At 48.6% G+C, this 13,795-nt stretch overlaps 3 protein-coding genes across 3 annotated transcripts; 1 reads left to right on the forward strand and 2 right to left on the reverse strand.

Annotated features, from left to right (window-relative positions):
- Positions 1 to 2,462: 2,462 nt before the first annotated feature.
- Positions 2,463 to 3,806, reverse strand: LHYA1_G006254 (AB hydrolase superfamily protein; the record flags this gene model as incomplete). The annotated part of the gene is made up of 1 exon (XM_031151194.1): positions 2,463 to 3,806. The coding sequence occupies one exon, from the start codon at positions 3,804 to 3,806 to the stop codon at positions 2,463 to 2,465; it is 1,344 nt and encodes a 447-aa protein (XP_031003715.1).
- A 1,653-nt stretch (positions 3,807 to 5,459) lies between these two features.
- DPS1_0 (Aspartate--tRNA ligase, cytoplasmic) lies at positions 5,460 to 8,659 on the forward strand (the record flags this gene model as incomplete). The annotated part of the gene is made up of 4 exons (XM_031151195.1): positions 5,460 to 5,856; positions 5,905 to 6,051; positions 6,097 to 6,477; positions 6,528 to 8,659. 4 exons carry the CDS (start codon positions 5,460 to 5,462, stop codon positions 8,657 to 8,659), a joined length of 3,057 nt encoding a protein of 1,018 aa, XP_031003714.1.
- A 1,988-nt stretch (positions 8,660 to 10,647) lies between these two features.
- CUL4B (Cullin-4B) lies at positions 10,648 to 13,503 on the reverse strand (the record flags this gene model as incomplete). Its single annotated transcript, XM_031151196.1, has 3 exons — positions 10,648 to 10,709; positions 10,759 to 12,682; positions 12,739 to 13,503. Coding segments are annotated over 3 exons (2,751 nt in total), but the record flags the coding sequence as incomplete, so codon positions are not given.
- Positions 13,504 to 13,795: the final 292 nt, after the last annotated feature.

The raw sequence follows: 13,795 nt of genomic DNA on the forward strand, positions 1-13,795 counted from the left end.
CGCTGGGACATAGAGCGCGCGATGCCGATGGGTAGGAGTGGCGAGTTGAGCGAGGCTAGGAGGGGTGATTGCGGAGGCGTGTCGGCGCGTTTACCTTCACGTCTCGTGCGGTAGAAACGGCGCATGAAGAAGAAAATGCCGAAGCCTAGGGCCACGGCTCCGACTGTTCCTGTTAGCCTGCCTGCTGTGAAAGAAAGAAAAAAACTCTTAGAGATGGAGGGGGTGATGAACAAACATACCGACTGAGCCGACTACAATACCAGCTATGTTTTGCGGCTTCTTGAGAATGGTAGCCGTGGCGCTGATCGTGTTGGCTCCCCCGGTTCCACCTGTAGCTAATGGGCCTTTCCCCTTTACGCCGCTGCTGAGGATTCCTCCGTCGACGCCTGTACCGGCGGCTGCGGACTGGGCTTCTGCGAAGATGCTTGTGGCTGAGGAGCTTCCGGAATCTGTGAGACTGGCTGAGACTGGGATAAGGGTTTGGGATAAAGAGCTGCCGGAAGCGAGGAGGGCTGCTAATGAGGTCGAAGCATCAGACCCAGATGCGGAACCAGCACTACCTGTCACTGAGGCAGAGATACCAGCTGTACCTGTCTTTGCCGCTGCATTGCTTCCTGTGGCCGGCGTACTTCCAGTTTGAGTTGCGGATACTGAGGCACTGGTAACTTTCACCCCAGCTGCGAGTCCCGATGTTTGAGTGGATGCTGAGTTAGGCGCGGGACTTGAAGCACCTGATGCAGAGGCGCCGGTAACCACGTCGGATGCAACAGAGGGAGAAGTTTTTATAGACGCTGGGTTCGGGTCGGCATTTGAAGTGGCTGTCGCTGCATTCGTAGCAGGCGTTGATGAACCGGCTATAGAGGGCGGGGCAGCCAGGGCAGCGATACCAGTCAGACTCGAACTCGCGGAAGTTGCAGCAACTGGTGGGGGCGCATCTGGTGCCCCTATGATTGAGGTGGTAGACGCGACCGCTGCGGGGTCGAGCGTGGTTGGAACTGTCGTTGGAGCAGGCTGTTTAGTTGCTACCTCTTGTGTTGGTATTGCACCTTGAAGCGTTGTACTAGGCGTTGCCAGAGTATCCGAAGGCAGACTTGTATCTGATTTAACGACAGAAGTCACGAGAGTTGTTGGCTAACGTCACTCAGCTATTGGACTTTTCTCTCATACAAAAGGTAGGTACCTACATCTAGATTTGAACTTGGTACATTGGCCGGCTGAGTTGGAGCCGCCTTGGTCGCTGCCTCTTGGGTAGGCGACGTCGTAGTCTTTGATTCTGCAGGTACAGCTGCTGCTTCTGGATCTGAAGAATTGCTTTGCCTCCTCCCAAGATTTCTCCTCTCCGTTGCACCGATTAACGCATCCTCTGCATCGACATCATTACCAACAATGGCTACGCTCTGGACCTGAGCCCGTTGGAAGAGACCGCTGATTCTCATACTGAAGGATATCGATTACAATGAATAAGATATGGATTAAATTAAAAAGAGACCCGCTTGACGAAAGAAAGTAGTTAATAGGACCAGCCCGATTAGAATAACAATGTAAAGAAAATAGAAATGATAAAATCTCTTCTCTGGCTGTAAACAAGAAAGAAGCATCAGCAAGCATCAAAGGGCTGAGAATCAAGCAGAGGACGAAAGTTAAGCTTTTCCTACATGAAACTATCTAGTCATCCCATCCCGGCATTAACAACCAGATGTCACTGGCATCTGACGGCACGGCAACGCATCTCCATGGCATTGTTCTCACCGTGCTCTTGAGAGTTTGGGCAGTTCTGACATCTGAGTGTAAAACAGATGAAACCCGCAGGCGGGTTTGAAAAGAAGGAGTGTGGGTAAGCGAAGCAATGGGCACCCTGCGCCAAGGCTTCTCAGACAGTCAGGGGTACGGGGTAAGTGTGAGAGCCATGGAGACCTGTGCGGACCCCATGATCTCAGACATTATGGGAATGGAGAAAGAAATCCTTTAACGGAAAGCCCGGATAAAGAGTACAGTAGCCGTGGTGTTGGAATCTGTTAATGTTTGTCTGTTGTTGGTTATTTCTTTTCCGCTGAGAGAGAGAAGCGAGGCTTTCTAGTTTCATGGCTCGACCATCGTCACGTTATCTTAGCAGCTTGGATAGTATTTGAAGTTTTTGCAAGCTCGCTATAGAGTATTTAGGTTCGATGCGCCTCGGAATAAAAAGACAGGTCTAGGTATTCTACTACTTATGTACTTTCAAGGTGTCCAAGATCCCAGAGACGTTGCAGTCACGTGAATCTTTTAAATATTAAAATTGGCGGTTCGCTTACCTCCTATTATAAAACAATAAATATCTGGATGGAGAAGTTTAAAGAATATGAATATATACTCGGACGTGAAATTCACGGAATATAGAACAATTATAAGGATATTCTATTTCGCCGGATTTCTTTTTCTTCATGGGCGAATAAAAAAGTCTATATTGCAATACAAAATCCTCTTCAAGGAACTCTATTCGCTGGATACTTATCAGGAATACTGGGCCGTCCATGATCGTTCCCCCCTATCCCATCTCCCATATCCGTCTCATCCAGCAGTCTCAACCCCTGCCCCGTCACCCGATCCCTCTGATCATCATCCTCGAATCGATCTACCTGCTTGATCTTGTCCAGCTGTCTTAGATCCTTAGCACTCACATGTCCTCCAAATACCCGTTTCAGTTCCGAGCAAGCTTCAGCATAACATGTATCCGCCGACACGGGGAATTTAATCGGATTGGGCTTCTTATCAAACGCGTGTGGTACTTCTTTCACCAAGCCCCCATGTACGGTTTTTCCTACTTCCGGCCCCGAAAGCCGTTCGCCAAACGCGATGCCTTCTGCATTCAGCATGTCGTATTCGCAAGTGTATAGTATGATGTCTTGGGGATACGCAGCTCTGAGAAGCTGGTCTGAACCCGCTGCGGGCGAGAGGTAGGGATCGGCTAGGTCGATCGAGCTCGTGGGGTGTATGTAGGAATCGTCGAAAAGATTGGTGAGCATTGGGGGGAGGTTCATTTCTGGTACGGGGTTTGTGACGCGTTTCTCTTGGCGCGATATCCGGAAGTCGGTAGGTGGGTAGAAGGATACGATTGCTCGGAGTTTGAGGTCTGGGACTTTTTGATGCATTTCTAATTCGGTTGGCTCGAGGTCTGTGAGTTTGAGGATCGAAGTGGTAGAGGAATTGCCTGAGAGGGGCAGGGGCCGTGGGAGTTGAAGGGTTGAGGAGCTTTGGGCGGAGGAAGCGTAGGAGGAGGGGTAGGAAGGGGGACGGTAGTAGTTGTCGCTGGTTGACGTTAGGCTTCGTTTGCCAACCCCTTTTTGGAGATCGTGTAGCATGAGGGGAACCGTAAATGCGAAGTTTCCACCTGCAGAGAAACCAGACAGAGCCATTCGTTGGGGATCAAGGCGAAGCTCTTCGGCGTGGGATGCTAGGTATATGACCGCGTCTGTTCCATCCTCTACGCCTGTGCTAAATGGGTATTCGGGTGCCAGTCTGTATTCGACTGAGACCAGAACAGCATCCACGGTCTTCACAATGGTCGACGCCCATCTCGCATCATCAGTGCCCGTTCCCAAAGTAAAGCCGCCTCCATGGAAATTGACGACGACTGGAAAGCGGTAGTCGTCTGGTGCTGTGTGATACGACTCCGGGACGTAGAATACCAGTTTGAATGTGCCACCTCGCGGAGATAACCTGGATGGGATGACGATCTTGAAGTCTGGACGTGGTGGTTTGGGACCGGCAAAGTGGTGCAACTTCATGCCCACGGCCATGAGGCCCCTCCATATATTAGCTTTGACCATGAGGATGGAGTGGCGTGAGAAGCAGTAGGATAGGCACATATCCTACTCGCAAAGGGGAGGAGGGGGAAGGAGGGGTTATAGTATTAGAGTGCGGGCGGGACGACTAGGTGCTTTAGCTTTGGTGGCTTGCTCGCTGCTGCGGGATGTTGTGGGTGGGATGGATGGATCATGGAAATCATGGAATGATTCCAGGGTTCTTGCACGCTCTTTTACGGTATGCTTGACCAGCTTCTTCTTGCATACGTCCGTATAGGCTGATATTCGTGGACAAGGAGGCTCAGTCACTGAGGTGCATATCTAGCATACTATGGCTTCGCTGAGCATACCAATTGAGGGCATAGAGGATGACTTTTGGACGCTTCAATTCGTGGGTACCTAGGTAGGTAGGGAGTACTTCGAAGTAGCAGGTACTTGGTAGGTGGCTTAGGTACCTCAGGGTGAAGAGTGGAGGAGAGATCAAGAAGAACCAATGTAAGCTCAAGGGATACTTAGGTTCAGTACGAAGTAGGGTCCGTCCCAGTTTAGGTTTAGCTTAGGTTTAGGTGTGGGTGTGGTATCAGTGTATCACACCAGACGGACATCGGCGAGAGTGCGTCATCAGGTCATCACAGGAGCACAGTCACGTGCTATAATGCATAAATGCCTTGATTCTATCTTTCCCAACCAAGGCTTGAATTCTTATCTTGTTCTATTACTGGAACCAATTCTAGAGGCTCCTTTTTTCCTCCACACCTGAGTCAGCCACTTCCATTAACCGGCTTGGCAGAGGCTTAATTATGCTAGGCTATAAGTCGGAGCGCTACTACTCCGGCATCTTCGGGACTGTCTTTTATGTTTACTTCGTACGCCTTTTGGCGATGACGTGGGGGGGAAATATATAAACGTGCGATGATCCAGCCATGGTAGGTACGGAGTACATGAGAGAAAAGAAGGGGAGAGCAAGGAAGGGAAGGGAAGGGATGGGATGGGATGGGAATGGAAGGGCATAGAAAGATCAGGGGGATATACGCGTTTTATGTATATATCCTATACATAATACCTCGCTATTTAGTGGCACTCGGAAGTAAAATACCTGCCTCCCGTCAATTGTGATTGTCTTATTACGAAAATATTACTCCGAGTAGCGTCACTGACATCATACTCTAACTACCAGTGTTTTGTACAAGCGCCCGTGCATTTATGAGCGGGCCATGTTCGGTATCAACTCCCGTCAATAATTTGCGACTTGCGAATAAACAAAACCCTCCTCGTCGCCGTCGCTTGACTTGCTTCTTCGTGTCTCTCTCACTTTTACTCTCACTCTCACTCTCACTCTCACCCTCACTCTTAACTCCCCTTTGAAGTCACGCCACACCTCTAATCCTAATCCTACCGAGGACTCCGGCAGTTCCGTTGGACTCTGCGGCTTTATCATCCTCACTACTCGTAACTTTTTATTACCTCCCCCAGCCTTTCCGGCCTCCTAGCTATTCCGTATAAGCCTTGCCTGGCCTGGTCCTAAATCAAAGTTCGGCTATCACAACGCTCGCGCGCGCCCTTACTCAGCTAGCTGCATTTACACGTACAAACTACTTTCCCGGCGCCCTCTACCTCTTGCCCTTCTTTTCTCCCGCTCCTCGCCACAAGGAACTATTGAACTACAATCCCATCACAATGTCGTTCCTCAAGAAGCCCTTCCGAAAGCTCAAGGGAATCAATGGGTCCTCGAACAACTCCTCTGACTCGATACCTGGCAAAGAAGATGGCGTTAGTGGCTCTTCTACCCCAAACAATGCTATCAATGGAACCAGCACCCCCATCGGAAATGTAGATACACCGCCCGGGTCCAAGCGACAAAGCTTGGATACAGATCGCAAGAGGGCAAGCGTGGACAAGTTGCGGACGAAGGCCGAAAACAAGAAGAGGCAGTCCTTAGCACGCATAGAAGACGAGAGGTTCTTGAAGGAGGGTCCTCCGCAGCTCACCAAGCTGTACAAGCCATTCAGTATGAACATGAGTAAGAGATGGGATCAGGAAAAGAGACAACTGTTCAAAGAATTGGATTTCAAGCGTAAGGCTGGCAATTTAAAATCACAGAACCCCCACTAATTGAACGCAGAAATGGATGGCGAGGTCATTACCTTCCGAGCTCGCATACACACCCTCCGCCGAATGAGCGCAAAGCTTGTATTCATCGTGTTCCGTCAACAAACTATCACAGTTCAAGGAGTCCTGCAGAGCTTCAAACCCAAGAATGAATTGCAGCGTATGTTTTCTGCCTGGCGTTAATAATTCTGCTAATATATCCCAGCCAATGAAGACAATACCGGCACTATTTCCGAGCAGATGGTTCGAAGTGTGGAACATTACCCCAGCGAAACAATTGTGGTCGTCTACGCCCTGCTTCGAAAAGCCCCGCATCGAATCAAGAATGCGACAATACACGATTATGAGCTGGAGGTTTACGAGATCCACAAGGTTACCGAGTTGACAGAAAATGTACCATTTACAGTCTATGATGCCGAAAATATCAACAGAGATACGGAGGATGTCGACGAGGAGGATGTAGAGGATTCTTCAATACTCTCTGGTACTGGTACCCCGGAGGGTTCCAAATCGCCAGTAGAGGGGAAGTTTGCCCGTGTTTCCACGGATCTTTCTAAATTCTCTATTGATAAATTGAGAAACCGCAGTAAGTACAGTGCTTGCCAGATGAGAATTCCAATTGCTAACAATAAACAGAGAGCTTGGATGTCAATAGGCCAAATCGTTCACTCCCCCAACGAGTTCGGCTGAACAACCGTATCGTGGATCTACGAACAGGTCCTGCGCAATCCGTTTTCCGCATCCAGTCTGGCATATGCAATCTGTTCCGTTCTTATCTTGATACTCAGGGATTCATTGAAATCCATACCCCTAAACTTCAAGGCGGCGCCACTGAGTCTGGTGCTACCGTTTTCGAGGTCAATTATTTTGGACGTCCCGCATTTTTAGCTCAATCTCCTCAACTTGCAAAGCAAATGTGTATTGCCGCGGATTTTGAACGCGTCTACGAGATTGGGGCTGTTTTCCGTGCCGAAGACAGTAATACGCCTCGCCATCTGACGGAATATACCGGATTGGATCTTGAGATGGCGTTGGAGGAGCATTACCATGAAGCGCTAACAATCATTGATGGCATGTTCAAGCACTTGTGGAAAGGCATCTACGATCGATACCAACCAGAAATTGAACTGATTTCACAGTTTTATCCCCAAGAAAAGGTTCAATGGCTGGATGTAACGCCAAGAATCCCATTCGCAGAAGGTGTCCAGATGCTTATTGATGACGGGTGGGTTGACGAAGATGGCAAGCCTCCTTCGAAGTTGGAGGATCTCGCAACACGAGCAGAGATTAGGCTGGGAGCTATTGTGAAGGAAAAGTTCAAGACAGACTACTACATCCTCGATAAATTCCCGGCTTCCGTGCGACCCTTCTACACGATGCCAGACCCTACCGACGATCGTTATACCAACTCCTTTGATATCTTCATGAGAGGTCAGGAAATCTTGACCGGAGGTCAGCGTATTCACGACGCTAAATTCCTGGAGAAGCGAATGAAGCAAAAGGGGATCAAGCCAGACACAATGACTGAATATCTTGAAGGTTTCAGATGGGGTGCACCACCTCACGCTGGTTGCGGTATTGGTCTCGAGCGTCTTACCTACCTTTTCTTGAATCTCGGCAACATCCGACTAGCGTCCCTCTTCCCTCGCGACCCCAAATCTCTTCCAGCTAGACCACCTGTACTTGCTCTCAGACACCCAGAAGCAAGCACCACCAATCCCCCATGGGAACAACAGATAGAAGAAGAAGATGTCGAAGAGTCCACCACTTCCTTGGAAAAGAAAGCCCAGCTCCAGCCACTCGAGAAGCTCATCGCAAATTACGGAGACGCAGCCAATACATCATGGCTCGACCGGAGATACCACGTATTCAGACATCCATCAACTGGAGCAGCACAAGGCTACATCTTACACAACAACTTCGCCATCGCCGTTGGTGACCCTCTCTGCGCCAAGTCCCAATACTCCCAAGTAATTTCCGCCTACCTTCAGTTCCTTAAGGAGGAATACAAAGACATCCACCCCCTCTGGATGATTGCTGGCCCACAAGTAGAAGAATACCTCGGCGAGAAATTCCTCTGGCGCACCCTCGCCTGTATCTCCGAAGAGCGGACCAACCCCAAAGACAACCCAGCGCTCAAGGACAATGACTTGGCTCGTAAAGTGCGCCACGCGGAGAAGGAAGGCGTCAAGAATATTGAAGTCCCACACACCGAGGCTGTCAGCGCTGAATTAAAAGCTAAAGTCGACGCGCGGGTCAAGGACTGGCAGAAGAACAGAAAAGGAACACAAGTCCATCTCACTGAAATCAGACCCTGGGCTGATGAAGCGCATCGGCACTACTACTATGCTTCCGGCTCCGATGGCACCATTCATGCAATCTGCGTGCTCCACCAACTGTCCCCGAAAAATGGCTACCAAGTGAAATTCGCCCTCGAATTCCCCGGCGCGCCCTCGGGGACAATCGAATCTCTGATCCTGTTCTCTCTACGAATGATCGCAGTCGCAGACCCAGAAGCAAAACAAGTTACTTTCGGTACCGGTGCGATGCCTACTTTGGAGGGAGGCAGGAATTTGGGGAAGCACAAGGTCAGGGCGCTGAAGAAGGCGTATGAGACTATCAATGCGCGCTTCAAGCTGACGAACAAGAGTGAGTTTAGAGAGAAGATGGGCTGTTGGAATGAGCCGGTTTACGTGTGTTATCCGCGGGGTGGATTGGGCGCTGGGGGTATCAGAGCTATTATGGGCTTCTTGGAGGAGGATGGTTGAGCGAGGCGGAGGCGAGCTGAGTTGTATGAGTTTGCGAGGTTGGCAAACGATGATGGAGAAATGGAAGAACGAACGAGAGATATTCCCTTCTCCTATCTTATTTTTCTTTTGCTCGGGCGTTTGAAACGAGCGCTGCGCTGGATTCTATTCAGGTTCAGAACAAACATGCATACACACATAAAATGATCAGAGACGGATATATACCTACGAAACCTGACTCGACTTGGCATTGTATTGATCTAGATGTTGGGTTGGATAAGATGTATGATACGCTTTTCCTCTTTCCTGTCCTTTATTTTTAACAGAGCAGTTGATTGTAGATACTGAGGTAGTCAAAGGAGGGAATTAACGGATATCTCTTTTATACCCATGCTATACAAATCTACGCCGATTGAGTCTTCTTGCTGCAAATTGAACTGTTCGTTTAGTTAAGTACCTAGGTACGTGAGGTGGAAATGTGTGAGGTGAGGTGAGGTGGATTAGTAGGAGGGGAAGCGTGTACAAACCATCTCTCTCTTTATCCGAATACTCTGTTTTGTAAAAGCGAAAAGCGGGACTGAGGAATCTACTCATACGTGAATTCTGACAGGAGGGTGCTTTGATATACAGCAAGCATACTTTGTGGTATTTTGTGGTTGTGGTTGAGATGGCGGTGGATGTAAAGGGAGAAGTGGAGGAAAGAGACTGGTGGATAAATGAATAACTGAATGGAAGGGAGTTCTTGACAGCAAGGGATGTTTGCCAGGAGATGTAGCTAAGAGCGTGTCGGCTTGGGAGGAACGGTTTCATGAGCAAGAGGTGTTTTGGCTTCGTTGCGAGTGATGTGAGGTTGAAGAAGTTAAGTGCATGTACCAAGTTCTTGTATTTTGCCTGGAGAGTTCCCCCACCTCCACCGAGGGAGCGTTGCGTTCTGATGAGTATCAGCGAGGATTGACGCAGTTACGACACTCCCTGGACGATACGATGGCAGCCCCGACGGGTTTTGGAGAAAGTTATCTGCGACGCTTCCTTGCTAGACAGTCCCACGGCTTCTGATATGCGGATCCGGATGATTACTGCTATTTTTCACAGCCTAGACCCGTCTATAAGCAAGACGTCTTTAATGCAGCACCCGAGGATATATACCGAACTGTATTCATCAAATGCCAAAAGTGTGGTTACGATACATACCGCGGCCCTGGCAGGAATCGGAGATAGATGCCCAGCACCTATCCCGGATTTCAACTCGAGCACTTCGACGCAAAACGTAAAGAATGCCGTGTAATTTCTGAGGATGTGGAAGGTACAAGACGGTTCCTGCGGCTCATGGGTTGGGTGTTCTGGCCTGCAGATATGCTCCTCGACTAGGTGGACTTTGTTAAGTCTTTCGAGACCTTTCGACTTGAAGCAGGGGATTTGGGTAAGGATTGGGATGCTTCTAGAAGTTTGTTGTGCAGGAAGCAGTTTCGCTGAGCCGATTATGCGGATGGTCATATTTTCTACAACTAGCTGGGGAAATGCCCCTTCTTCTGAGGTTGGACAACAATATAAAATGAATGTAAGCTTTATGTACCCCTTAGAAGATGCTACTGTAGGATTTGGGAAAGGGAAGTATGTACTTCAATAAGCCTGGCCTAAACATGTATATAAACACACATACAGAGCAGGCATGAATGAGTATGACCCTTGGCGTGGCTAATTAGTAGTGGAGGGATTAGGAGGGCTGCTCAATTTCACACTGCGTTAAGAATATTCTACGCTCAGTGGAAGATCGTGGATCTCTATCGCTATGCAGAGGGCCTATCTAGGACCTTTCTCAAAAATGGCGTCTAGGGAGTGCCGAGTTATAATCATTCGGACCTGCACTTCCGTACAGCTGGGAAGAAATCTTCTTCTATCATATTTGATTTCTTTCTGTTAATGCCATTACACCCAGTGCCGCTTATTTGTCCACTCAAGTCATGCAGTCATGCCATCATTAAACGCATACCATGTAATCCATTCCTGATCTACGATACGTAGACGTACGATCCTCCGTCCTCACGCTCAATATACTCTTTCTCAATCAACCCTATGTTTGGTTAGTGTCTTTCTCAGAACAGTTCTAATGGGGCACCTACTCTCAATATTCTTCTTAATCTCAGCAGGCTCGACAGCACCCCGTGCCTTCGTTTGATTGATAACTTCAGCCACAAGATTAGGATGCGTCATCGTCTTCCTGCTCTTCATAATCCGCACAATCGCAGCTTGAGTCTCGTATTGTCGATCTTGGTGAACCCTTTCATGAGTTTCTTTATTCTCCGCCTTCGTCTCCTTGAGCTGAATTTGGTTGATTTTGATCCTGAACTTCGGATCCACGAAGCCAAGATTGACGGTAAATGTATCTGTTGAACTGACATCTCGGCCCTTAGGATGTTTGGTGAGAATACGGAATTTTGCGCATGCGAGGGATTGAAGTGTGCGCTCGAGTTCGGCGTCCACGAGACCGGTTGCGGTTTGGATGTCGCCATATGACAAGTGCTCTTGTTTCCCATCCTTTACGCCGAGATGGTTGAAGAGGACGAGAACGATAGCTTGGAAGGCCGAAACAAGCAGCTCTTTTCTACCTTTATTGAAATGACCGACGACAACGCTGTGAGCGAGGGCATGCTTCCATTCCAGTTTGCGTCCAGTGTGCTTATGTCTGTAGTGAAGTTCATACTTCTCAATATGTTTCGCCACCTCGGATGGAATGTTGACCTCCACAACAGGATACGTGGGCCAAGCTGCTTGGGAGAGAACGCTGACTTGGAGATCGAGAGTGGTTCTGCTGGTATTGCTGAGGGATTGTTTGTACGATATCATCTCGTCTCTGGCGAGCTCTTGGTCTTTGAACATCTGCTCGAGGTTGTGCGTAAATGTAAAGCCACACTCGCTCTTCAACTTAGCAAGCATACTCCTTTCGGCATCTTGACTTGCACTACGGGCCATAAGGAGTCGTCGGGCAAGATCTTTTTTGTAGAAAGCTTCGAACACATCCTTTCCTTCAATAAACCTGAAGAGCTCCAGGGCCTGCTCCAACTGTCGATCGAGTTCGGCATCTTCATCCCCAGTGCTTGCCTGGCCTTGCTTTTCAGCGGTATCCCGATCCTTAGCATCCGAGGCAAGCGAACGAGGAACTGCTTTCAGACCTCCACGAAGAAGTTGATCCATGTATTTTGCAATCATCTCACCCACCTTGGAGTTATTTGTACCCCAAACGGATGTGTTCTGGCGGTCATTAATGAAGTTACCAAACGCCTCACGAAGACTGTATGAAAATGTTTCATCCTTGTCAAAACCATCGCGTATTATGAGGTCCAATGATCTCTTTAGCTCAAGTAGTTGAACAACCATAGTATCAACCTTTTCGACATCTCGAACAATAGAGGAGCCAACCGTCTTGATGTGGCTCTCAAAGGGTTTCCTGAGATCTTGCTGTATTTTCGACAGAGAAAGCAAGTTGTAAAGCGCCTTCAAGGATATTATCTCGTTAGCATCAATCAACTTTGAAAGCCCAGTAGGGTTTAGCAAGATCTCTCTACAATCCTCGATGAGAATTTTATGGGCAGAATCAAACAGTCCCCTTTTTGTGGTACTATCAAAGTTGTACGCATGACAACGAAGAGCCTCTCGAGCAAGTACTCTGTCGCAAAAGTATATGTAATCCTTCATAGTCGAATTGCTACGATCTCGGACGAATGCGTGGAAGTGATCTTCGGAAAGATGGAGAAATCTAGGTTCGAATGACTTTCCATAGATCCCAAAGATGTGGAACATCGATATTGAGTCCCTTAAAAGGTTGGCATCGAATAGGTCATCCTGGCCGATCCTGTCGTATTCAACCAGGTCACAGATTCCAGATACAACTTTTCCACCTAGCGATTGACCTTTAGAAGCTGCTTTACTCTTTGTGAAGACTGCGTGTCGGAATTGATTGATGCCTTGATCTTCTAATTGAATAGCATCTTTCGTATGCAGGAGATAGGATCGTTCAAGGTAACTGAATATGGAACGGAGGAGGGTCTTTGGAAGGTATTGGTTAGACATAAGCTCGCTTTGAGACGTGCACCGTCACTTACAGATTGCTCGTTCCATATTGTCCAGTATTTATACACAGCTCGCAGCGCGTCTACGTTGCTTGGTCCCGCATGGCTCTCAATCAACGGAAGGAGGTCTTTCTCAAGGTATATTTTGCAGCGGTCTCTGAGATGTGAAGATAGCTTTTCTGACTCCCTGTGACGACACAGGTCTTCGACACTGCGGCTTAACGAGTCCAAGGCCGTATTAGGCTGTTCAACATTGAGCACGGATGTTATAGCCGAGTCAACTTCATTCCATAACTTGGTGTAGTAAAGCTCCGTATCCTTCTGCGGTTTCAAATTCTTGATGACCAGTCTCTTTGCCCCAGTATGTGGTTGGAAATTCGACTTCCCCCCACCGGTCAGGTCTACCGGTGTGGGCCGCGGTCTGCCCATCACCTTACTCATGTCTGCGGGCTTCTGAAGATTGCCTGCCGAATGCGACGTCTTCAGTCGTTTGAAACCAGAGGGGGGGATCGTAGGGCGTGCGGGGTCTGGGCTAGTTGCAGCAGTCTCAGGGGTCGCGGAGGAAGGATTTCGGTTTGTTTTTGACACGTCGACGTGCTGATGTTGGTCGTGAAGCTTTCTCTTCGATGGGGAGCCGGAGAACTTATTGATACTATCCAAAGGCGACTTCTCCGAAGGCGGCATCGACCTTAGTAGGTCCTTCGTTCGAAGGTCATGAATGCGGGGAATGAGGTTAATCGGGTCTCGGGAGGTTGCAGCGGGTGTCACGACTTCAATTTCTGGTTGGGAAACTCCTCTCTATTAGCACCATTTCTCTTAAAAGACCTCGGGCTTCATATCGACGCGCTGTGTAGTTGAGATTGAAACAAATATGACGCGAAGATAAGTTGTCGATGGGCGGATGGCGATAACAAAGCTTTGGATTACTTATCGCCGCGATCACGTGCACGTTCTGCAAATACAAAAGGGGTAGCTTTGCTGAGATGTTTGGCTTTTATGTGCCCTAAATTATACAGTTGGTGATCCGGAGAGTTACTACGATCTCTCCAAGAGTATACATCTATAAGAGACATATGCTCTTCTCAAAGTC

This window comes from Lachnellula hyalina (assembly GCF_007821495.1).
Source record: "Lachnellula hyalina strain CBS 185.66 chromosome Unknown contig00112, whole genome shotgun sequence".
Lineage (NCBI taxonomy): Eukaryota > Fungi > Ascomycota > Leotiomycetes > Helotiales > Lachnaceae > Lachnellula > Lachnellula hyalina.